The sequence below is a fragment of the Denticeps clupeoides genome, chromosome 6 (assembly GCF_900700375.1).
Source record: "Denticeps clupeoides chromosome 6, fDenClu1.1, whole genome shotgun sequence".
Lineage (NCBI taxonomy): Eukaryota > Metazoa > Chordata > Actinopteri > Clupeiformes > Denticipitidae > Denticeps > Denticeps clupeoides.
This window is the reverse complement of record NC_041712.1, coordinates 3,489,848-3,516,174: the sequence shown is the minus strand read 5'-3', so window position 1 is coordinate 3,516,174 and position 26,327 is coordinate 3,489,848. Positions and strand designations below refer to the sequence as shown.

General features: G+C 42.2%; 1 protein-coding gene across 1 annotated transcript in view; it reads right to left on the bottom strand.

The window, feature by feature from the left end:
* Window positions 1-26,327, bottom strand: part of cblb (Cbl proto-oncogene B, E3 ubiquitin protein ligase) — a 53,838-nt gene that overhangs the window by 11,819 nt on the left and 15,692 nt on the right. Inside the window, exons 3-8 of the mRNA XM_028982306.1 lie at window positions 17,305-17,451; window positions 8,215-8,371; window positions 6,733-6,854; window positions 3,796-3,933; window positions 2,065-2,152; window positions 868-999 (exon numbers count right to left, since the gene is read on the bottom strand). Of these exons, the coding sequence (XP_028838139.1) occupies window positions 868-999; window positions 2,065-2,152; window positions 3,796-3,933; window positions 6,733-6,854; window positions 8,215-8,371; window positions 17,305-17,451 (784 nt within the window). The remainder of the gene's footprint in view (window positions 1-867; window positions 1,000-2,064; window positions 2,153-3,795; window positions 3,934-6,732; window positions 6,855-8,214; window positions 8,372-17,304; window positions 17,452-26,327) is intronic.

Here is a 26,327-nt window from a genome sequence, read left to right as displayed (position 1 = left end):
CAGCCCAGAGTGAGAGAGAATGCTTTATCATTAGAGAGGATGAGGATTGCAGGATAGATATATATACCAGTATATAGATATATATACTGAAGATCTTGGACACACATTTTCTTTGACATCGTACCTCATCAAAACTCGGAATGCAGCAACAATGCCACTATGGCCCTCTGATTCAGCCCTCTGAGTCACGCATTCGGACCAGTCCTTGACGCACAGATGGCAGGAAGGGACACAAGAGGAAGTGCAGCAGAATCTAAAGCAGCTCCACAGAAACAAGCGAAGGGGCATGGGGCCGAGTTAACAGTGAGGGTTATCAGTGGCCCGTTCCCGTGGTGACGCCTCGGTGGCCTCCAAGGTCAACAACTTGTGTCTACTGCACAGATGTCCCACGACGCAGGACAGGGTTATGAGAATCGCTGGCATTGGGATTAATGAATCATTAGAGCGGTAATTGCAAACACACTTTGGCCACAAAAGCACTCTGCCACCATCCTCTTCCGCCGCATGGCTGTTCCAAAAGATCATAACACGTAGAACCCTGACATTCTGCACTCACTGAAGACTTTTGGCTGTGCTCTTTGGCTCTTTTTTTTCAAAATGTCTTCAACGTTCTGTATACACTTGGGCTTTTTCTGACAGTACGGCCTGTTTAAGAATCAAAGCTCTAATGTGCTGATGCGTGGCATTCAACAAAAGACCTACAGATGCAAAGCTCTCCAGAGACAGGACCCTGCCGCATGATCTACGACACTCCTTTCAAAAGTACGGCCCATCTGGAGCACGCTTTGAATGGCGAGCAACGTCTGAACACAGCTCCAATTGATAAGGCTCGCGCTGAGAGACAAAGGGCCAGGAAGTGACACCCACCTGCCAGGCCGTCAGACAGGAAGTGCACATGAGGTGTCTGCAGGGCTCGATCTTCACGTCCTTATCGTTCTCGGCACAGATCTTGCACAGCTGGAAGGTGGAGCCCATTTCACAGTAGAGTTCATACTGTTCCTGGGTTACGAAGGTCAATTAAAACACAGGTCAGCAACACATACACAAATTCTATTGCAAATTACATTCTACTAAAGCTTCTGTAAGAAATTTATAATTATTTGCTAACTTCACAGTCCTGCTCCATCTCCTAAAACATGCAAAGCATAAAGCACCGACAACACTGGAAGACGGTCTTTTGGCTGCATGGCAACTTTATTTCTCTGTGTGTGTGTGTATACAAGTAAAAGATCCATTTGTTAAGCACAAACACAATTCAGAATTGTTTAAATATTTTTATTTTAAACATTTTAACAGTGAGCACTTTGCATGACAAACTGACTGACTTTGACGCTCGAAATAAGAATTTCGAGCTGCTTCACAACCCATTTGCCGTCGAAGTGGAAACTGCTCCTATACAGATTCAGCTGCAGATCTGTAGTTTGTGTGTTATCAGTGCTTCATATCGCTGGTGCATATAAATTTAAGATCTTTATAAAGTGATCTTGCGGGATGTAGCTCATGGGAGGTTTGGCCTGTGAGTTTCACACCACTGGTGTAGAGCAGAAGTTGAAAAAGCAGCTTTTTAAAAGAAAACCATTCAATATTTGATAGTTTGCATTAACACATTATTTTACAAAAGTGAAGTATTGGTTGAACAATACATATCAGTCTTCAATCTGTCTTTCTTGTGGCGGCTATATTAATTAAACTCTTACATCACCTTTCACATGCTGTTACATTACATAGGGTACATGGTTAACACTCTCCTATGAACCAGAACACCCAGGTTCAAATCCCACTTACTACCATTGTGTCCCTGAGCAAGACACTTAACCCTAAGTTGCTCCAGGGGGGGACTGTCCCTGTAACTACTGATTGTAAGTCGCTCTGGATAAGGGCGTCGGAAAAATGCTGTAGATGTAAATGTACATTTCCGAACCAGTATTCTGAAGTATTTGTGATATTTACACTCTAATAACATTATGAAAGAGTTGTGTTAAGAACATGGGGGCGGCGTACATAGACACACACACACACAGCCATGACTCGAACTGAAGATGCAGGAAAACTCCCAGCACTAACCTGCGTGACTTGTATGTGATCGTGCGGCGTGGGTTCACACAGGCCTGTCAGGTCGGGGTTGTAGCTGCGCCCGTCGGGGAACAGGTAACTGAGGGGAGGGGGGGCAGAGGCCACATTAGCAGTCGGCAGCGGACAGGGAACGAGAACAGAGAGGGACCCGAGTCATGAGGCTGAGATTTAAAATCACTCCACCAGAACTGAGATCACGAGCGGGGCTAATGTCCTTAATGGAAAAAAGTGGGCCACCTTTCTTTTTCTTGCAATAGTCGCCCAATTGCCGAAGGCACTCGAGTGTGAGATGAAAAGTTAAACTGTGATTGTGGCTGTAATATACACTAAGCCAAGAAAAATGGACAAAGACAGGCTATTTGATCAAGATATCAGACTCCCTCCTGACAGCAGTAAGGCAAAATAAGAAGCAACTCTTTAGTGAACGAAGGAACAAAAAAAATTACAGAAAATTCCCGGGGCCATTTGTGACATCAAAACGGTGGAGGTCACTTGCAACAATGTTGGCGTTATTGCGAGTCATGGGCTGAGGGAGGCATGACTGATAAAGCACTGATAGCGTTGGTACAGCGAGTACATGACTAGTCTGAGAACGAGAACATTCAGAACACATCTCGGGCCATATTATTAAAATTCCCATTAAAGGTTGGATTCAGCCTGTACGATGCAATAATACCATCTCATTTCTGACCAAAGGACCACAGTGGGACAGCAGTTTACATTTTAAAGTTTTGAGCATGACTCAAATATGGGATTTCACTAAGTTTGCTGCTTCAGTTGTCAATTGTATCTGTGTATTGAAGTATAATATACGTTTTATAAGTTTCAAAAGCTTTTACTGACAATTACATCAGGTTTATGTAAAGAGTCAATATTTGCAGTGATGCCCTTTTTTTTCAAGACCTCTACAATTCACCCTGGCATGCTAGCAATCAACTTCTGGGCCAAATCCTGACTGATGGCGACCCATTCCTTCATAATCAGTGTTTGGAGTTCCACAGTGCTGGAAAGGGCATTGTTGTTCACCAAACTTGAGCAGGCTCTGCACTTGTGGCATCCCGATCCAACAGCTGATTAGTTTTTTAGGAGACGGTCCTGGTGCTTGATGGACTTTCTTGGGCACTCTGAAGCCTTCTTCACAACACTTGAACGTCTCCTCCTTGAAGTTTTTGATGATCTGACAAAATGGTTGATTTAGGTGCAATCTTAGTAGCAGCTTCCTCGCCTTTTTATGTAACACAATGACTGCACACGTTTCCTGGTAACCATGGTTAACAGAGGAAGAACAATGATTTCAAGAATTACTCTCCTTTCAAAAACATCCAGTCTGCAATTCTAACTCGTTCAGCAGCATGACAGAATGATCTCCAGCCTTGTGCACCTCAACACTCTCACTTGTGTTACTGAAACGATCTCAGCAGGTCCTTTTGTAGCAGGGCTGAAATACAGTGCAAATTGTTTTTTGGGGGGATTAAGAGGGACTTTGCAATTCATCTGATCACTCTTCATTATTTATTCTGGAGAATAAATTGCCATAAAAAAAACAGAAGCAGCAAACTTTGTGAAAACCGGTATTTGTGTTGTTCTCGGAACCATGACTGTAACGTTGAGACTGATCTATAGGCAGTAAGCTGGCTCTAGAGCAAGGTGAGATACGTTGGACTACGTTGACGCCTCTTCAATTCCCAATACTTGAAGTAATTAGCCAGAAAGAGAACTTACAAGCCCTCACGGCAGCCATCAATGAGTGCCTGGAACAGCGGTTTGTTGTGGGGGATGGTCTGCAGGATGTTGCCATCATTGGTGACGTATCCGATGGCCCACTGGCCAAGCCGGGTGCAGCTCAGTCTGAATATGTAGCTGTGGGGATTCGAAGAAAAGAGGTGTTGGGGGGTGATAAACATATCAGTAAACCAGAAATCGAAAACAGCAGATGCTTCACACAAGAACAGTTTTTTTTGCCATCATTGCTAAGCAACAGGTTATAAAAGCAGGAAATGCGCTCTAGCAGCGGACAGTGGGCAGCAATGAGTAAGTCGGTTTGTGCTGCGGTCAGTGCTGATCAGCAAACACTGCTGTGCCCCTTCCACCATCATTGTTGAGCATAAACCACTTTCAAAGCACACCAGATGTCTTAGGAAGCTTCAAACCTTCAAAATAACCTGCAGCAATAATAACATGTCTAGCAACTGCAATCAGGCCCTAGATTACACTCCCACAGCAGGTCACACCTCCACCCACACTGCACTGCACAAGTAGTGGCAGAGTATCAAGCCGGCCAGGAACACAAATAACACCTCTGAGAGCGCAATGTTACTGTGAACACTTAACAGAAAGACCAAACTACCCAAGTTCTGCAACTGCATCAGCGCTGATAAAAAACAAAACAAAAATAAAACTCTGTAACGACAGACAGAGATATAATTCAAGGTCAAGCAATTTAACAAAGACACAACAGTGAACTATAAAGGTGACGTTTAAATTCCGCGTTAAGAAAAGCAGCTGGCCTCATCTGATGTGGTCATTACCTCACCGTAAATTAAAGCAGGCTAGGTCGACCGCTTGTAATCACGCTGCAGGGATCAGGAAACACTAAGCTTCTGTTGCAGCCAGAACACACTGCATGATGGGAAGAGTCGAGAGTGCACCAGCGAGAGACAGTGACGGGGAAGATTTTACTACATTAATGCTACTTTTAATCTAGAAAAAGCATAGGTACAACTGCAAAAGATCAGAAAGGGCCTATTCTCTTTTTCTTTTGGGTTTTGGAATGGTAATATGTATTTAGAATAGAAAAAATAAATTATACTGTCAATGTTTAACAAGGCAATTTTTAGAATAATTGTGTTTCTAGAAAATAAAAAAATAAAATAAAAAACAACTATTGCAACATAAAATTAAACTCACATTTGCTCATTCAAATGGAGATGTGGATGCCAGTCAGGGAAAAAAATATATTCATGGTAATACTTCATTCATATTTATGATGATATGCCAGAAGAAAAATGCATTATATTTGACAAATTCACCATCCCGAAGAAAAATAAACTACATAATACTACAGCACAGCAGTTTTAAATATGCAGTTAAAAATGTATTTCATATGTATTCTAAAAGTCTTTGGAATACATGAAATTTTATGACCTGTCACATATACAGAGTATGGCATGTATCACCCATTGCTTTTAGATATTGCCCAGCTCACAACATCCTTCAATAATAGCTCTATCGATGTCTTTTTGCACATTTAAATTGTACAGGACATATGGCCACTTCAATTAGTTTTTGTGTGAGTGGTCCATGCTCAGTGTGCAGTGTTTTTTTTTGGAAATGTATGTAGTCCTTTGTTGTTGTATGTTGCACCATGGTCCTGTAGAAACATTGTCTGGCTTCACTGTGTACTGTGTATGTGGTTGAAATGACAAAACCTACTAGACTTTGTTTAAAACGATTAGTTGACATTTTAGAGCTTAATATTAATAATTAATTTGCATTGAGAACTGAGAAAGGTTCTGAATGTAAAAAAAAAAAAAAAATTAAAGGATGGGGGGAAAAAAAAAAGAAAAAAACTGGCAAGCACGACATGAATAAGGAACAGGCTGAAACAGTGAGAAAGCTGACCGTCATCTGATCCCAGTGAAGCAGCAACAGCCACTTTAATCCATTATGTATTTATTTTTAGTTTTTTCATCTGCCGCTTTCAGCAGGAAGACTGATCATAAAGCAGATAGTGAAAGTTGGAAAAAATTGTGGTCTGTAGGTGAGTAATTAAAATGGCCACGGTTCATTATTTTCCACGCTCAGTCGAGGTTTCGTTGCAGAGAAAAGCCGATTCCCATCAGTGGGAGATAAGAGTGTGACAAGGAGCTCTAATGACAAAATCACCTTTATAAGGTGCTGAGGCAATAACTCATGTTTCGAAATAAAAACTGCATATTTGGGATAGATGGCCATGGTTATTTATGTGTTAAATGTGTTAAATATGTATATTCTGCATGTGTCATGGTAGGCTGGTGTTTTCTGCTCAGTGAACTCGATCCGGGAGGCAGTGGCTCCACTCATCTCCCCTGGGCTCCGCACGGTCCCAGCAGCCCCCTCCCTGCTCTTCCCCCACAGACAGCTGCTCCCTGCTCTCAGGAGTTCGGCATTTGAATGCAGTGATTCAAGAGGAGGATCTGCACAGACCACCCACTGTTGTTCCGTCTCTTCTGTTTGTTTTAGTCACCTTCTTTGCCCTGAGCTCGCCCAGACAGAAGAAAACCCCCCTCTGATCGCACCCTGCACCCAACGTTTACTACCCGCCTATTACACACGGCCGAGCTGCCTTTAATCACCATGGAGTGCAGCTCCCTGTATCCTCTGCACAGCTAGTCCAGTCGGCCGAACGGCAGATTTAGAACTGACTGCCAGTGGCCTTGGGAACTCTCTGCTAATTAAACAGTTCCACGACTCCTCCCACACAGAGTGGCGGCACCAGCGGCAGCGCGCCAGAGCTGGACCGAATAAATAAATAAAAACATTCAAAAATAAGTAAATAAATAAATAAATAACAGCTGTTCTAGTTCAGCAACAGATGGAGCATCTATGACAGCTACTCTAACCCTGGTACTGACCTCTGCACTGAACACACACACACACACACACACACACACAGTCTACCTGCCAGGCTTGTTGATGTACTTCTGCAGACGGGCTTTCACCTCGTCGTACGTCAGGAATGCCATGTACCCTGGGTGTGTCACTGCTAGGAAGTTCCAGTTCTTCAAAATGGAGCCCCAAGGCTGTAAGAAAAATGTGGGAAAAGGAACCAGTTAACTAAGATAACCAATTAGAGACTTTTTTCTTTTTCAGTCATGTGACTGCCATGGGCCTTCTGCATATATACACACACGAGTTCCCCTTACAGTAAATCTGACTTGGACAGATATCATTTAGAACATAAAAAATAATTTTTAAACCAGAGTATTTAAAGTTTTTATTGAACCCAAACTAATTTACAAACTAACCTTAAACCAAAACTGTGCCTCTTCTCAAATCCTGCTATTCCGGGCACTTCTATATATGGATACTGTTTCTACACTACTCATTGCACAATCAATGCACAAAGCACTTTATTGGAACCATGACGCTGTAAAATTATTAAAAGAATCCTGCTAAAACAATGATAATGGGACATTAGAGAGATAATAAAATCACCATAGTTCAGTGCATTTGGAGGCAAATACTTTTCTTATATGGACCTTTAAAAGGGAGGGCGGTTACCAGAGTAATATTTTACTTTAGGCATCTCTACTCAAGTAAACGAGTAAATGATTTGTAGCCACCGCTGGCCGTAGCTTGTGAGCGTTCTGAGGGAAAATGTACCAGAGGCCAGCCTTTCCTGGGCAAATCAATTTCTACATTGCTATAGATGCAACTGCAGATTAGTCAAAAATTCTACATGTGTAGGCAGCTCGTGTTATGACTAGTGTCACCGCGCAGCCTGCACAGGCACCAGTAATACCAACGTCTACCCTTCTGCACTCTGTCAAAATAGCACCGAGTTCACCAGAGCGATTCATATCACCGCGTGCCTTCTTTTAACTCCCACTGCAAGGCAGATGAGGCTGCGGTGCAATAGACTGTGAGGGCGGCAAGTGAATGGGGGGGGTTGTGGGGTGGAGCAGGCAGGGCCACAGGGCTCCTCCTGGCTGAAGCAGAGGAGCAGATGTCCTCCCAAGTTCCAGCAGTCTGCCCCAGAGGCTCCGAATTTACAGACTGTTCACATGAGGAAATCCAGCCCGATCACATTCCCAGCCTCCATCCCTCCCCTTACTGATCCTACAGAAACAATAAGGCTCTGTAGATTTACCCAGCATGCCCAGAGCTGCTGAATGTGTGGAAAATTAGCACCACTAAGACCCCAGTGAAGGAACCCAGGACTTTCAGGGCCTATGGTGGATAAGACCGAGGAGGTCCCAGGGCTGGGTGACGCACGCAGGCTGTGTAAAAATGACACCAGATGCCCACGCTGGAAGAAGAGGTGATCCCTCGTTTCGGTTTTCTTACTGATAAAAAGACGGGTGATCTGACATTTGAAAAGTTCACCCAGTTTCTCTTGGCGTGTGGGCGAATGGAAAACGCAGTGTCGGTGAGACGTACCTGGAACAGCCTGGTGAAGATGTCAAACTCAAAGACGGAGATGTAGTCATTACAGGTCAGGTCGATGGTGGACTTGAGGGCCATGGCCTCCAGCCCAGAGCTGATTGGGTGGACATCTTGAAGGCACAGTCTGAACAGTTTCCAGGGCACTATGGTCCTGAAACACAGAGCGGTTTGATCCTTTAAAACCTCAGGTACAAATTCTACAAGACTCTTCGGTTTTCAGTTGCACCAACACAGTGAATTATATTATAGATAAAAAGGATTTATGGGTCAATAATATCATGTTTTTGTGTCCAGGTTTGAATAACAAGCCTCCAAACCTTCTGTACATAAAATCTTGCGTCACCTCTTTGGCCTATAAGAGTACACACCCCTGATTAGAACAGCAATGGAGCATTGTTGTGTAAAGTGTGGAGCAGGGTGTAAACTGTACACATGATGTAAACACCACTGACCTACATAGCTACTGCAAATAGAAGCTACAAAAATGACCTTTGAAAAGAACCATTTTCCACATAAAAGTTCCCAAATCCCCCCAGTTTATGAGGGGGTTGACAGAGAATTTAGGAAAAACTAAATAGGGGACATGATGTTAGTGTAAAGGTTTCAGAAAGACCCATATGGGTGTCTGTTTCCTGTGAGCTGCAGCAGATCTAAAAACACCACAGACCAAGACCTGCATGAATCCTCCAGCACGAAAACAGAGGCGCCAAAGGTGCGAGGCAAACTGTCACCGAAAGACTTCATGTGTGAAGAATGAGGAGGCACTTCACTACAACGCCATTCCATCCACTCACCACATAAAATACAGAGGGACAAAGGGACATCACACAACAAAGTAGCACTATGAAAACAAAGCTATGGACGTGAACTGCGGGAAGAGCAATCCATCTGTCTGATGGGAATTAAACAAAAATGCCAACAAATCTGACCTGTGCCTTGCTGAGCTGTGTCTTGACAGGGAAATACATTACAGCCCACTCATTTCATATTGAAAATAGTGTCAGTATTCCTATAGTGTAGTATTACACAGTAAATACTGCCTACTGCAGGACTCCAGGAACCATACTGGGTTATTATTGTATAAACTCCGCCCACTCAGAGGAAGTGCTTATAAAGATCTGCTCACGGGGGGTCTAATGGTGGAGACGGAAGGGGCTGCTACCGTTTGGGAAGCCCCTCTTTAATTTACAAACTGGGACGTCGAGTAAATATTTCATCTTTACACACGTGGGTAGGCAAGCAGGTAGGCACAGCAGCGTCCCTCCCAGCAAAAACAGAAATATTTAAAAACTCTCAACACAGCAGCAGTGTGAAAGACGACCGTCTGAAAAAGATCATACAAGTGCCATGATTCAATATTTATTCAATACAACATTCTCTTGGTACAAAAAGCTCCACAGGCCATGAAGTTCGTCATGCAGGTTATTTATCAAAGTCAATTTGCACAACATGAAATGGAGTCGCATTACAGTACAAAGACAAAACCAGGCGAGTCCGGAGAATGCTCTTTTTCTTGCGTTGCAAATAAGAGAAATGTTCCACAGCAGTTTGTTTCAATGCTTGATTAGCTGCATATGACTGGATTCTGCCTTTGAAACAACACATTTTCTGTCCAAAATAATTTAGAATGTGACTATGTAAACAGCTTGTGTCAGAAAAAGGAAATGTACACCTTACTAGTAGCTTTAAGATAAGTTACGGTTGTGGAAAACTGATTCACAATAAACACTTATGCATGATCTTGGCAGATCCCATTAACGTGCCGTCTCTGGGATTTAGCAGCTATTAAAATTTGAAGGCGTTCATCTTGACGTCACCTGTGGCACCTCTTTCTGCCATCCCAGACTGACCCTGGGAGCACATTCATTTTCTTAAGTACCTCCATGTGTTAGCTCTTACAGCCTGCTCTCTCATAGCCACTGGTGCCGTTACAGACGTCCCCTGTTTAAAGAGCAATGGGGCACATTTGTTTCTTCAGACAGGCCAAGGGGCATGTTTAACATGATGGATCCCCCAGCAGGACCTATTTATTAAGTGCTGGGGTAAGACCACTGGCAATTCTCAAATACAGTTTCAGGAGGAGACATGTGATACATTTCTGGTGCACAACAAGTCTGCGAATGAGTCAAATTGGGTGCTGAGGTGTGTAAAAGAGCAGACAGGGGAGCCCCATTGAGGAGAAATGAAAGGGAAATCATGTGGTGTAGGAGAGCTCCATTCTCACCTCCCACATGCGAGATCCTCCTCATTAAAAACAACACGTATCTAACCTGATCAAATGTATAACCACACAAGCAAGAAGAGTTAAAAAAAAATATATAAAAATTATATATACACACACACACACACACACACAAAACACACCACCAGGCCGCCCACTCTTCCAAATAAATCACCCTGCAGAGTGGGTTGATATTTACTTTAAATCACCGGGATTAATTACAAAGGGCAAGGAGCAGAGCTTGAATATGTGTGTGGGAGACGTTGATATTTTCTCAGATGCAATCCTCATAATTTAAATATTGTTTGATTTAGGTTCAGTTAAGAGTTCTTGAGGGTAAAGTTTTATTACACTTATGGCTACTTCATTTCAAATCATAGTTTCCAGCCCTGCTGCATTTGACTCAAGTTTTCAGACCTGAAATACCAAGCTACATTGAAGAATGTTAAGAGAACAATGTATGACCTGTCCTTCATTAAGCGGTCATGAAGCATAAGGTCTAACATGAAGCATAAGGTCTAATGTGCTCACTCTTTATATCTACATTCTACAGCAGATGGTATGGCGTGCAGCGGGACAGGCAGGTGAGGTGAAGGTTCAGTTAAACCGTTTAGATCGATTAAATGGCCACTGCTTCAGAAGTAATCAGTGGCCCTCCTGCTGCGCCCACAAGAGGCCCACAGGGAACCTGTCACAGCCAATTACAGCGCCTCAGCACGATGGCCATGCCCTGGGACAGGTCGGTCTGCAGCAGGAGGTCTGGCCACCAGGTCATCTCATCAGGAGCCCCGCCCAGCTGGGGACATCATTTCCTGCAGAAGGACAGCGGTGTCTGGGCCAGTCAGACTGTATGACACTCCGAGGGCAACACGTATAAACACCATTAGGACAGAATGTACACCACTGAACATCTCGACACTGCTAATGGTGGACAGCAGACTGATCTTACAGAAGAAGCACAAACAGTCACCGTATACACACGCAAACATACAGGCAAAGTCACAAATACACAGTCAACAAGGAAACCACACACACACACAAATACACACAGTGTATATACAAATACACCACACACATACACAGGACATATACAGAAGTGCATACAGTATCAGTCAGACACCACACAACACATTCCGGGTACAGTTTTCATGCTCAGTCATGCCACATCAAGTTTGTCTTCAGGTGTCACCCACAGGATGAAGTTTAATAATAGGTGGAGTTGGTTGTGAGGTTTGACAGGTTTGTCCTTGTTGTGAACAATTTAACCCCTGAAACATTGCTTATTACCAGGTTATGTTTTTGCACCAGAGTAAACACAAAAATTCCAGAAATGATCAGATAAATATATTCCTAATTTGGCAACAATTAAAACAATGTCCTGTCTCCATTTTCTTGACTCATAGTGATTCATGCTCATGATGCCAAAAACGCTTACAAATAACCAAAACCATTCCTGGACATGGGGCAAGGATCTCGATCGGTGGCCTGTGGTGTTGCCGTTGGAAACCTCACTTACATTGGCTGTTGGTCATGAACTGAATTTAAATGAGAGCTTTAGAAGGATAAATAAATAATGCATTAGGAGAGATTTATCATGCATTTAATAAAATTTCAGTCCCATTACCTGATGCGTTGTAATATGATAACAATGAGGATCACATAATATTCTTATAGAAAGGCTCTGTTCAAAGTGAAAGCAGAAATTACCCCCCTATATATTTGATCTTTCCTTTAAAGGTTGATATTACTGCTAAGACACAACAAACACACAGGCTGCATACATAAAAATATGGCAGACTATTTAGATATATAAAAACCCTAAGTTGGTTCAACAAAACGATTAATTGGTAACTTTTGCAACTTAAACAATTCAGAGGTAAGATATTAGATAATGGTATTAATGTTTATGAAATGATAATACAAAACCTTCACATTCTCATTTGTGCAGTAGAGTAAAAAGCTGCTGCTGCAAGAGCTGGACTGTGTATCTGTGTCTCTCTCTCTTTCTCACACACACACACACACACACACACACAATCAGCAATCCACTCTACATCAGAAAGTACACTCATGCTGTGAGAGGGAAACCATTTCACACTCAGGTCTGTCTGCCAGCTAACGAGTGTGTGTGTGTGTGTGTGTGTGTGTGTGTGTGTGTGTGTGTGTGTGTGTGTGCCACACCCTCTGTAGACACCACATGGGATCTAGTCCAGCAGGAGCTCAGAGTTGCAGTGGGTGGAGGCTGGAGAGGGTGAGTTCAGCTCTAATAGCTTCTCACTCTGAAGCAGCAAGAACGCTAGGTTCCAGTAATCCAAACACACAGAATGACAGGAATGGGGGGAATTTAAATGTGGGGGAGCTGCCTCACATGTCTGGATGTGACCATGTTCTTAACTTTTCCAAAACAAACTATTACCACACAGATCTATATGCATTTGTTAGTTCTAAGATTGTATTTTTGCAATTGAACCCATACCAAACACCAAGAAGTCCAATTGTAAGTTATGTTTGATTGTCAATGCCATTAAAATATTGGGGTGGTTGATTAACAGCCTGTGAGTAAGATTTATGAAGCTTAAATAATGTCAAAACACACAAGCTTATAATGTCAAAACAGTGCAGGTACAGAATATGTTTCTCACATAAATAAAAATAGTGCTGCACGATTAATCTAATCGCAATCGTAATCGCAATGTCATTCTGTGCGATTACATGAACGCAAAACGGTGCGATTTAAATGATTAGTAAATGGATTGAATCGGCAACATATCACTCATTCTCTCAAAGTTTGCGAGCTGACTGAAGTCTCACTTCAGTCGAATGTGACGTGTTTGGTCACATGACTTTCGATTCGTTCAATGGAGACCTCAGGTTCGTGACTCACATATGGGTAGACATATGGGTAGACATACGTCAACGTTGCCGCTATATTGCAATAGGCTCTGCTGTGGAGTGAAGCATATACATGTCTATGGAGAGAAGTGCAGCCTCCCTCTTGGGGCTGCACAAACCGCTGTACACTCCAAACCAGATCCCGGGGGATTACATTTCATAGGTAAGGCTGGACCATTGTTTTGAATATATTTGGCCATTATAAAATCCAGTTTTATAAGTCTTAACCTTAGCTAAGCTAGGCTAAGCTAGTGAAGCTATGCATTCCTGTGTTCAAGTCAGCCTCCAAACAACGTTTTGGCTAAACGTAGGCATTAACTATTTAGACTGTTCTTAGCTGTTTAGTTAACTTTTCTCAAACTTTGAAGGTTTCCTAAAGAAATTCACCTCAGTTTACAAATCTTAATCTTAGCTAAGCTAGCGAAGCTATGCATCCCTGTGTTCAAGTCAGCCTCCAAACAACGTTTTGGTTAAACATAAGAACTACAATACGGGATTTTATAATGGCCAAATATAAACAAAACAGTTGTTTGGCTTTACCAGGGTTTGTCGTTCGACAGTAATGTAAAGAGTTTTTTTTTTTTTGTAGAATATTGTATTTTGAAAGCACTGGGCATTTCAAGTTGTTATAAGTAGTTTGTATGTTTCACTTTGAAATTAAACATTTCACTATTAGTTATTTGTATGCGACTTTTCATTGATATACAAGCAAGTGCCCTTTATCATATCGCAATCGAATATCGCAATATTGATCTCAATAATTGCAATATGTATTTTTTCCCCAAATCGTGCAGCCCTAAATAAAAAGAAAGAAAACTGAGAATATACAGGGATAAATTTTGCAAAAATATGAAATATATATATTGATTATATACAGTGCCTTGTTATTCTATTTATTATTTAAAAATTCATTAGCACATTGCACATTGAATTGCCTATTGCAAGATGTAATATCAAATTACATGTTCAGTTTGAATTAATTGCCATTAGAATTTTTGTGCTTATTATCTTCCATACATCTTTTGCAAATGCCATATTATAGTCAGCATAATTTGGTCTAGGATAAGGCTGTCTTTTTTTGTTTTGGACAGCCTGTCGGATCCTCTGGCTCAGATTCCAGTCCAATAACCCTGAGGATCTTGTAAAAAATTAAAAGGGACTGTCAAACTGCATCCAACCTGGCAGTGACGGTGTGCAGAAAAAGGGCTTGTTAGTGTAGCTCAACAATCCTGAGACGTTATTGCTTTTGATATCAGGAGGCCTGACCTGAGTTCGGAGTTCACACGGATGTTCAAAATGAATGCCCTGCGAACGTCATATGCATTCGGTTAAGAGTTTCATTTGACTGTGTTTAATGTTTGTCGCAAACAGGCGTCAATTACTGCAAGAATTTACGACAAGAAATGTTTTATGCAGCACTTATTTGATGCCCGCAGACCGAACGGTGGTGCAGAACGATCGTGTCACTTTCATTTGCTCCAACGAGCAGAAAAATGCATTCAGTTTGCACTCAGAAAAACGCTTAATTCAGACGTCCATGTGAACCAGGCCTAAACTCTTAACGTATATGACAACATAATGTGATGTAATGTAGAAAAGTTGATGGGATGCATTATGATAATTGATGCATTAATAAATGTAATCAATTCAACTCATAAGACCAGTGAAGGTTCACACCTCAAGTCAGTGACAGTGTGAATGCCTGACAGAAAATGACATGAAAGTTAGTTATTTTTTGTGCAGATTCTGTCTTTTAAAGGCCATGGTCTTAAACCTTTTGTTAGTTAACAGCCTGTTTGAATGCAGTAGTCAATACATTTGCCCACTCTCCACTTTTCTTCTTTTTGCATTTTGATTCTCTACTTGGTAACAATCCACCAGCACAACACGTGAATACTTGTAATTTTGCCCCAATCTCTTAGATTTAGTAGAGAAGTGCATATAGGGCTGTCTAGAAGAGAGGCACGTTGTTATGTCTAGGGCAGGTGTTGGTGCAGATGAAAGCTTATTCCATATAGTGTTCCTCTGCAGAACTGCACCAGAACACAGGTTGTCGCCACACCCTGCGTGAACTGTTCTGCCAGCTTCCCAATCGAATTTTAACAGCACGGAGAACTACCTAAAGACCCTAGCTACTCCTCTGGGACGTATTCTTTGCCCCCACACTACTAATGCTACAATGCTAATGAGATGCTGATTACATAGTAGCAGAAGACGGTATATAAGTGAAGGGAAGGAGAAAAAAAAACATTCAAAACATTAAATCCCAAAGGGGAAACATACACAGATGTTGCTATGACGACCCTCCCTGACTGCTTTAACCATTTCACACTACAGCCCCCTGTGGCAGCATCACCAAAAACGATTAATACAAAAATAGCTGCATGTAGTCAGACAATTTGGTACACTTGTTGGCAAAGAGCTATAAAATCTAGAGCGGGGCACAGATACAGGTCAGTAAGGCTTATGGTTCACCCGAATGGCAAAAAAAAAAAAGAGCTGCTCTCTCTCCCCTCCCCGTCAGGGGTATCGATGGCAAGCACACTTCCTGTCTGCAGTGCGGGAAGCTGAGCTTTATGATAATGTATAATATATCAGGGCTGCAGGGCGGCCTGTCGCTCTTTATATTCCATTCCACGAGATGGGGGGGCTGGGATGTCAGACCTGCTGTCCCATTACTGACCAATCACCAGAGAAGGATCAGCATTTCCTCTACACTGATACTGTACACTGAGCACAGAGAAAGACAGAAAGGAGAGGGAAAGAGGAACAAAAAAACAAGAAGGGAGAAAGACTCAAAGCGCAGAGGAAGGGAGGGGTACAGATAGGGAAAGAAAGAAATGTGCTGAATGATGGAGGAAATGGACAGCAGCAGCCCCAGGGACTAGGAATGAATTAAAAAGACCATATTTAAACGGATTAAAGCACTTAAACGGTCCTTGAAGAGAACAGCTTAAGAGTGCACAGAGCCGCTTCTTCACAGAAAATGTCTGGGCGACATCCTGCCACTCAAAAAGCAGCTTATCCGCCCAATAGGAGAGCCCGCAGTAGCTGAAGTGCACAGAGCTGTTGGCAATATAAATAAATAAGTGCAGCTCCAGTGTCTGCACAGGAGGGACCAGGAGGTAGGGGTGGGAGGGCAGAGGAGCCGAGGCTCATGGGTAGACATGTTGAAACTGGTTTGTAAGCAGAGAAGGGCACAGAGACAGAGACAGAGAGAGAGTCCGTCAGCAGTCCTAAAACACCGGCAGTCCTCGTCTTACCCCCTGAGGCACAACTCAACACTGTGCCTACCACACACCAACTCATCTGTTTGTCTCTACCCATTAAAAAAAGTCTCATAATGGGCCTCATAATAAGCCCTCATCTAAAAATGAATAGCACCATTCTCCAGGTCGGGATCTGGATAAACTGGGATAATAATTGGCAGGGTGCCAGACAGTGTATTTTGGCCACCAGTAACATATGATTAACATAGACGGCTCATTGGTTATGCACGTAATTTACATTCTCTTTCCATTTCAGCCTATTTCAGTTTATGTTTCTTTGGTTCAGCTATGATTTGTGGATACATTTGGTTGGTTTGAGTTGTAGGCGATTAGCAGAATTAGTGACCAATTAGACATTGGGTAACGCTTGGATTTTAGCAGCCAAACAACACTGTTTCCTCCTGTGTGGATGCATGCAGAAATCTACTTCTTTTCTTGTCCCAGATGTCAGGTTGAATTTCAAGCTGAATTGGCTCTACTGAAATAGCCTGGGCTTATTTTCTTTCATCAGAATTGGATATGCTTAATGTGTCTGTATTGATTTTTAAACACTAATTCTGAGATGAATAAATTCAACATGTACTATTACTATACTGCACTATGTGATTCTATTCAATGAACACAATTAAATGTTTCTTTTTGTTAATCCCCAAATATTTTTTCCATGCACTGGTATGTTTCAAATGTATAATTAAAACATACTTTTCACCGAAAGATCTCCTCCAGAAATCAGCAGCATCTGCCTTGGTGATTCGGAAGGTGTCTCCTTGGAACTGGCCACCTGGAAAGATGGCCTTGATCTCGGCCAGCATGTGGCTGAAGATCAGGGACAGTTTGGTGAGGTTTCGCCTGAAGAAACAAAAAGAGCGAGAGAGACAGTGTGGTAGATGAGATCAGTGCACCATAGCAAATCAACCATCGGTATTAAAAATTACCTCTAGAGCATGTGGTAATTCAGTTTTCAGCATGCACGCTCAAACGCACACACACACACACACACACACACACACACACACCCTAGAATTTCTTATTCAGCTCTGCTTTGTATCTCTGAGCCTCTATGGAAGTTAATACCACCCTCTCCATGCTGCTTTAAAACATCTGCACTACACTAGACACTATGAAATGGCCTTAGAAGTATTTCTTGTGGCACGAATGGCTTTAATGGTGTCTCACTTCATCTGTAGCAGCTAAAATGGACCTTGAAGGCAACTTCAGATCAGAGAAAGTTTCCCCAGTGCATAGCAGTCACAAAGAAAAACAAAGTGAGGGACATGGTTATTAAAAAGGAGGCCTGAACGTGACCAGCAGGGTTTAGATGCACACCTTTAAAAAGTGCTTCAGTTGTGACATCCAGCAGGTCCTGGAGTATCTTAATCATAGGTTGCTACACCTCAGAGGTGCCGCAGTAAACTGGCCTAAACGTCTCAGTGGGGATTGAGACAGAACCAAAGCCCGTTGCTGCAGAATGCAGAGGGATTACGGACGAGCGGTAAACACTCCGCCAGACGGGCGGGGCCACTTCCTCAAAAAGGTGAGGAGAAGGGGAGCCGAGGAAACTGAGGGAGCTGCGCCCTGCTGATAACCAGCCGGGTCCTCTGAGGCAGACAGATGGGGTCACACCGGCACTCTGAAGACTCTACTCCTCACGTCTCATTATATTACACACACACACACACACACACACACACACACAACAGCAGCGTACAGCCGATTCGTTTTTCAAGTGACCAAGGTTAAGAAAATTAAAGAAATTCATTTATAGTATGTACTGACATACAGACACACTTCCATACAATCCGCCATGAAACTTTAATTACTTTTTATAATGGGGGAATTGAAAATATCACACAAAATAGGTACTACCTACAACTACATGAAAGAAGACTGATTTTATACACACACACACACACACACACACACACTCCTGTTTCTGAGCGAAGTACTACGAATCAGACTTCGCCACTCAACTCATCCTCACACAGACGAGAGCAGCGATAAAAAGTTGGTCTCTGGAGGTAATTAACACCCTTTGTCTAAGTTGGGAGCGGAGCACATAAATTAGCGCTGCTCGTCACGGGGTGTCTGCAATTAGCATCTCTGTTTTCTCCCAGCTTTGCACTATACAAACACGCTCCGGGTGAAGAGCGTTGAGGGTACAGGTGGTTATGGGGCAGGCTGGTGTGTGTTTGTGTGAATCCAGTCACACCTCAACTAAAGACAACAAAACACAGATGCTAACGTTGCCACCACCGCTACCACCAAGCTAACAAACACGAGGCGGTGCACTGCATTTTGCTACACAGAAACCGATCATCTCCTTGATCTTGGCAATAAAAGACACAAGCAGCTAATGAAGAGTTAAAGTGGAAAAAAAAAACAGAAATAAAATTTTGAGACCTAAAACTTGGGTCTGTGACTTGCCAGTTTTCACCTGCTCAGTCTGCTGTTTTTGTACGCCTTCAGAAGGTTCCGCGAGATCACTTGGGAGAAGCCGCTACACATCCACACTTCACCCCACCTTCCACTGGCTAGTGTGTCACACTCAAACGCGGACACATTTTCCCACAGCACGTTCCTGCCGAGGTGCACAGTGAACGTCCCAGTCAGCGTTCCGTGCCTGGCCCGCCAGCCAAACTCCCATTACGACATGAGAAATTAATCCAGTCGAGGATCGAGATGTGAGATTTTTGGCCAGACCTAAGACATTCTGGACTTACTGGCATTAAATAAACACAATAGAGACATAAATCAGTCGTATGGATAAGCACACAAAGCACACATGGGGAAAAGGATACTGTACGGAACAAGGCCACTGCCAAAAGCAGAGGATTTGCAAACGGCAAGTTTGTTCATGTGAATTAATCTCTTGTTTTTCCTCTGTCTGGGTGACTCGGTGAAGAGTTGAAACATACAAAAGTTCTACTCAATTTCCATAAATAGAACATCATGCTGAGCTATACTCAATTGAATTCTGCTGAAAAAGTCACTTCCTTTACTATGCATGCTGTACATTTTTTTAGGAGGCTAGCTATACTAACATGCTGTTTACTATGCACGGGCTGAGCAAACAATATGAATCCTCGAGTATGCAGAAAATAAGCGTTATTTGGAAATATTGAAGAATGCAAGGACAAAAGTATGTTGAACAATACGACATGCATACGAGTAAGATGTGCATTTCAGATGCATGGTAGTTCAGGTTTTATTACAATGCACCTGTCAGCATAGGAGCAAAAAAAGAAAATATTGTGGAGAAAATAAAAAAAACAACACTTATTTTGGTGTGGTAACTAATACCTTTTTTGTCTACATGGTAGTTCAGTTTTCAGCTATCATCCCTATTTTGAAAAATTAACCACAACTCCCTTCCTTTAGTGGCTTCGCATATGTGCACATATGAGTGCATGAGTAGTATTGGAGGTCACAGTTTCAATCCCAGTGAGCGTTGCTGTCAGCATGACTGACAGAAGGTTGGAATATGATCTTAGGATGGGGTTACTTCTTTGCCCTCTAAAGCAGGTAGCTCAGCATTACAAAAACTCACCATCACCTCACTATCACTGTCACTGTCACTTGAGCTACTGGGAGACAGGATGGGCTGCCACTAGCTGGTTAGCATGCTAACTTCTGTAAATATCTACAACACAGTAAATGGCACATTTATTATAACACATAATGGCACAACCGTAGTAGCTTTTAATAATTTTAGTAATTTCAATGAAAATACTTGCACGTTTAAGCAGAGGACCAGGACCAGAAGGCTTGCTGAGATTTAATCCTAGCGCCCCAGCCTATTCTCAGGTACGAAAAGCTGCATTACGGACAGAGGAATAATCAAACCGCTAGCAGATGCATAACTTATGTAAATTCTGAGCCTGTTTAGTGGCTCCGGGTGTTCCGGGGATTGCTAACCCTTTATCTGCACAGCCTGGAAAAATCGACTGCCTCAAGGTCTTTAGCTTGTGGATTTCCTGGATTCTAGTCATGTGACCACAGGGCGACCCCCCAGAGGACTGCATTCTAACTACAATAGTATGGGCTAGATGACATATCCATTTTTTTTAAACCACTTGGATGACCAGTGTGGTTTTTGCCGTCCCTAAAATAACTTCCTCTGGGGTGTTTTTGTTAAATGTCATTAGAATTAATCTTAGGACAACCATTTACATTTACGGCATTTGAACCAGAAAGGTTAAAAAGTACTCCACTCTGCATTATGCTTTTCCCAGGTAAAAAACACATGGAAAATGACTATAATCTCATATAATATTGACTAGAAGCAGCAAAAAACATAAATAATAAATCATTAAAATCAAAGTCAACCTATTAAAAATATAATTGATGAGCAATTATTTTTCAGTGCATAAAAATGAACATCATATTAACAGTTATCTTAAAAATATATATTTTGACATGATTAATATTGGTGATCATTATATATGCTATTATTTTATTTTATATTAAACATTTGTCTTAACCCAACTCGGCATTTATATGTGGAAAGCAAAGAAAGAATTTCATTGCACATAGAAATGTAAAAAGTTGTGCAGAAGATGAGCCACAGCAGAGTTCTCTTCAGGAGCAACTAATTGGAGAGCAAAAAAAGAAAAGCAAAAACAGACAGATCAACCAAATGTGCTTCAATAATCATCCATCTCAGGCTTCCTTTTCTCTTTACAACAACCCCCTACACAGTCTCTCAGTGTCTCTCAGCTTTCTTTTGAGCCTGTGAAGTCTTCACAGATGTTTTGAGGAGGAAAGGGACGGCAGGTGACTTGAGTCACACTGGCGGCAGGTGACATATGAGGTCAGTGCCCAGACGATTCATGTCCACTGCAGCTGCACTCTTGAAGACAACTCCAGCTGAATGGGTCCAAAGGACAGGCCATATGGCAGGTGGGAGACCGCGGCTAGCGATAGAATCACGTGAAATACGGCACAGATTGGTCTTGTGGTTGCACAAAGGCACATATCACACATTTGTATTTATGGTGTTATTAATCAAACCAACATATGAATTATTATAATTACTATGAAAAAGAATAAGCCATGGAAATTCCACACACGTGTGTAGTGTTTGCTATCTTAGCAGCGCTATGATGTTAACAGCAAGACATTTTATCACCACCTCTGAACTTATCAATGTAAAATACAGCACAGCACACGGTAACACCACGAAATGTGTCCTCTGCTTTTAACCATCACCCTTGGTGAGCAGTGGGCAGCCATGACAGGCACCTGGGGAGCAGTGTGCTTTGCTCAGTGGCACCTTGGCAGATGTGGGGGCTTCCTTAACCACCAGGCAACCACTGCCCCCAAATTATCACGAGGGTCGCTCTCCAGTGGGGTCCTGTGTGGCTGAAAGCCTCTCGATGGCAGGGTGTGTCCTGCAGCTCTGGAGAACAGTGAGATTACTGTGTGTGTGTGTGTATGACAGCCATCTCTTGCCACCACTAATTTCTCTCCTGCTGCTCCGGAGGGTATTGATCTTTTCAACAAAAGAATCTTGTTATGAAGGCCAGTAGGTTTGGCTCATTTCAAAACGGAGTGTACTGCAACATTTGACCAGAAAATAAATGTATCTTTGGAAAAGCAATAGGAACTGGGTTTCCTTTAGAAAAGGTGTTGCTTTCTTAATAAATCGCCAGTGCTGTCACTCTGGGCGTAAGAGTCCAGAGGAAACATTATTGATTTGATTAATAGCCTTGCCATTCAGAGTTCCTTTCTGCAAGGGAAGTCTGACGGACACAGCACGCTGTGACTCACCTACCGCAACTTCTCTGATGTTCAAACCTTTTTTCTCTCCCCATTTAGAACGTCAAAACACAGACATGGCTCATTATGCTGTAACATAAGAGGGATTCACATGCTGTAATTTAGAGGCTTATTTATGGGTACAAAACATGAGCTTCTTTCAAATACAGGCTTATATACACAAGTGGAGGAATCATTTATTTTTAAAGAATCCAATCAGACTTAAATTAATGAACTAACGGAGGAGCAAACCACAGCGTGGGAAAATGCGCACAGAATCACGGAATCCAACAAATAAAATGGAATCAATTCTAAAACACAGAATTATCAAAATGCCCACTGCACGCATTTCCTGTTGAGGAGAGATGTTCACCCACCAACGCAATGCAAGCACGTGGTCCGCTATGGTGAAGAGGCTGTCGGAGTCGAATCCAGATCTCTTGCCAGATCGGTTCGCAAACTCGACAAACTCTTGGTCGTGCAAACCAACCAGCTGATTCAAAACATGATTTATTAACATGGTTTCGTTTCATAATACAATTTCTATTCTAGGTCTCCCCAATGTTCATTTATTTGGTATGTTTTTTATGTTGATGTCAAATATGGATCACTTGTATTTCCAACTTGGAAAAATTTGTAATATTGTGAAATAGTTATTTGCATTAAATGCATATTATTATGTACAATGCTTTATAAAAACAAGTGCTTTGTTGAACAATGATTAAATGTGACTTGTCATACTGCATTTGTTCTTCTTTTCCCCCATCCACTCCATAAATCAGGTGAATAAATACACTTATTTAATAAAGAACATGAAATTCAGAAGAATTCAAATGGAAAAAACTGAAGTTCATAGGGCCTCAAAATCCCCCATAAACATGCAAGCCCAACCCAGCAAGAAATTATAGAGAAGAAAATTATAATCAGAATCCCAGAATAGACACCTGCATGACTTCCAGGAAGATCTAGAACATCAGCCTCCAACCCAGTCTTCCTTTCTGTGCCGATGCCGCCACAGACAGAGTGACACCTGCACAGATCAACGGCCCCCGGTGACGTTCATACACTCTGCAGACACCTGTAGCACGAATCCTCCCCATCTTCCGCTCTTCTGTTTCTCAACAACCAACAACCAGCCTTCACCTCAAGCATTAGAACAACTTGGAAATGCATTACCTTGGTCATTAAAATCACTAAATAAGGATGTGTGTGCACTACATTATGAAAGCACGTGTGTTGAATTATTACAACAACAGCGCAGCTAATAAACGGCGGACGCGAGAGCAAGGTAGCCGGGGCCAGCCCGCCATGCCCCGCCCCCAGACAAGCCTTTATCTTTGGGGCCGCATTAGTCCACCAGGAGGGCAGGATGATTCATCATTAAAACACCTGCCGGCCTCCATCTCAGCAGGGCGGGGTCGAGTCGGCAGAGGCATTAGCCCGCTGATCCTGCCGATAGCTGGGGTGGGCGCAGGGCACTAATGGTCGGAGGCCTCGCTAAGACTAGATCCGTATCAGGACCCCCCCACCGCGGGGCGAGCCGCTGCTGTTACCAAACTACGCCCATGCACTCATTAACATGAATTATTAAAGTAATTGAAAAAGAATTTCCAACAGAGGAGAAAACAACTCTGTCCATTAGACAAAGAGTGAAATAGAGTGGAGGTAAGAAGGGGGTAAAGGACAAAGAGGGAGAACGTTTCAGTGGTTTGTCTCCGTCCCTGCTTTAATGAGAACAAGAGGGAAGTGAGCTGAAGAATCACAGGCTTCTCTCTTTACGGGTAAATCAATGTTGCACCTCCCAGCCCAACACCGGGGCTCGGTAACATTCGATTTGGTCAGGACTGCATGCACAATATCCCAGTTACTGGTTTTTAAATACACAAAAATAAGGTTCCTTCCCTCTAATGTTTCACTGCAATAGCACATAGCAAAAGAAATGCATTTCTTCTTTTGCGCTTGCTCTTTTGCATTTGATGTTCAGAAAGAGTAACAACCATAAAAGTTAACCACGGAAGACTGCAGACCATAATCAAAAAAGGAAAGCCTATAGAAGCTTTCCTTGGGGAAAAGAAGAGAGGGAGAGAATAAGACGAATGCAACTGTGAATGTAGCCATGATGCGGTCAGTGTTCCTCTCCAACAGCAGAATAAACACGGCCTGGCCGGTCACGTTTTCTGGCGTGGAGCGCAAACGTCTGTCTGTCCAGGCTGATCTCAACCACTCCACAGAGACCCCAAAACACAGAGACCCCAGCCAAGCAGGAGACAAAGCCAGAGCTCTGCTTAACATACAAGTATGAGAAACATATTGCTAAATCTGATTGTGACCACTGTATCATATCATGTATGTTGGTCTGCAGTATAATTGACATTTACGTATGTGTGTATATATATTAATATTATATACACATATAATATATATATATTAATTAATACTGAGTAAAGCTTTTAGGTCCAAATATTTTCTAAACTGAAGTTTTTAGTTTGAAGATCTTTAATGACTTAGCTGTTTGGACATCTAGCAGAAGTTCATTCCACCACCTAGGAGCCAAGACAGAGAAGAGTCTAGATGAATGCTTTCCTAATACCTAGTGGGCCAAGTACTGAGCCCTGGAGGTCCACCACCATGCCGAGCTGCTAATTCCCAGACTCCTAAGGATGGTCAAGTGAGTCTTGTGGTTGACTGTCAAATGCTGCTGAAAGGTCCAAATCTGGCAGGATGTCATTTCTCTAACAGACGGAAGAGCAGTCTCTGTGGAGTGAGTGGTTTTAAAACCAGATTGATTTAGGTCTTGAAGGTCGTTCTGGGTAAGGTAGATAGAGAGCTGATCATAGATATGGATTTCTTAAGAAATTTTCAATGCTGTTGGGATGAGACCACATGTTAAGATACGATTAAAGATGAATGTGATGAAAGAGAGGAGGTCATGAGAGATAGATGTAAGTACTGTAGAAGGAACTGGATCCAGTGAACAGGTTGTGGGGTTGGATGAAGTGATGAGTTGTAGGATCTCATCTGATGTCAGGGTGGAGAAGTGATCCAATGAGAAGGATGGGGAATCCTGAGTATTAACAACAGGAGAATCTGAGGTAAATGACTGGCAAAAGTGGCAAAAAGTTGACCTCTACAATTATTCAGGATCAGAGAGGAAAATATGCTGTGTAATTTGCCGGGATCCTTGATGAATGAGTTCAATCTCTTTTTGTAAAAAAGTTTGTTCTGCAGAAGTTACTTCAAACTGAAAAAATTAAAGAAGATTGTATTATGTTGATAAGAGTCTAATTTTGATTCTCAATTTCCTTTCAATAGCCAAGATGATCTGGATTGCTTAAAATGTGTTGCTGTGGAGAATTATGATAGAGTTCTGCTTCTCAAGAGTTGAAAACAATCTCAATTTCATCTTAAACCCAGGGATCATTTTATGGTATCATACCATGAGTCACTGTGATTCTCACCACTGATATCAATCATACTATTGATGCATACTGCTCGGATTAGTCAAGCATTGCTGTAATGACTGACAGGAGCATTTTCCCCATAAACTATGTGCTGAACTGCAATGACAAGTACAACGTCACTATTTACAATAAACTTACAATGCTGATTCTTTTATTATTAATGTACAGAGTGCTATAATTATTTTTATTATTGTTAAAGGACACACACACACCCATACAAACAGACAACCATTGGAGTGTGGGAAATGTGTCCTCATTGTGTATGTGTATGACAATCACTTCACTTTCACTTTCAATAAAAGACATTCTGGCACTCTCATCCAAACTATAGCTGGTTCCTGGTCTCATTATATATATAATAATATGCATTATATATATAATAGTGTGTGTGTGTGTGTGTGTGTGTGTGTGTATATATATATATCCAGTATGTTAAGCCATCTATCTAGTATTGAAGTAATAGATGAACATTTAAATCTGCATGTGAGAAAATGCATGTTTTAATAG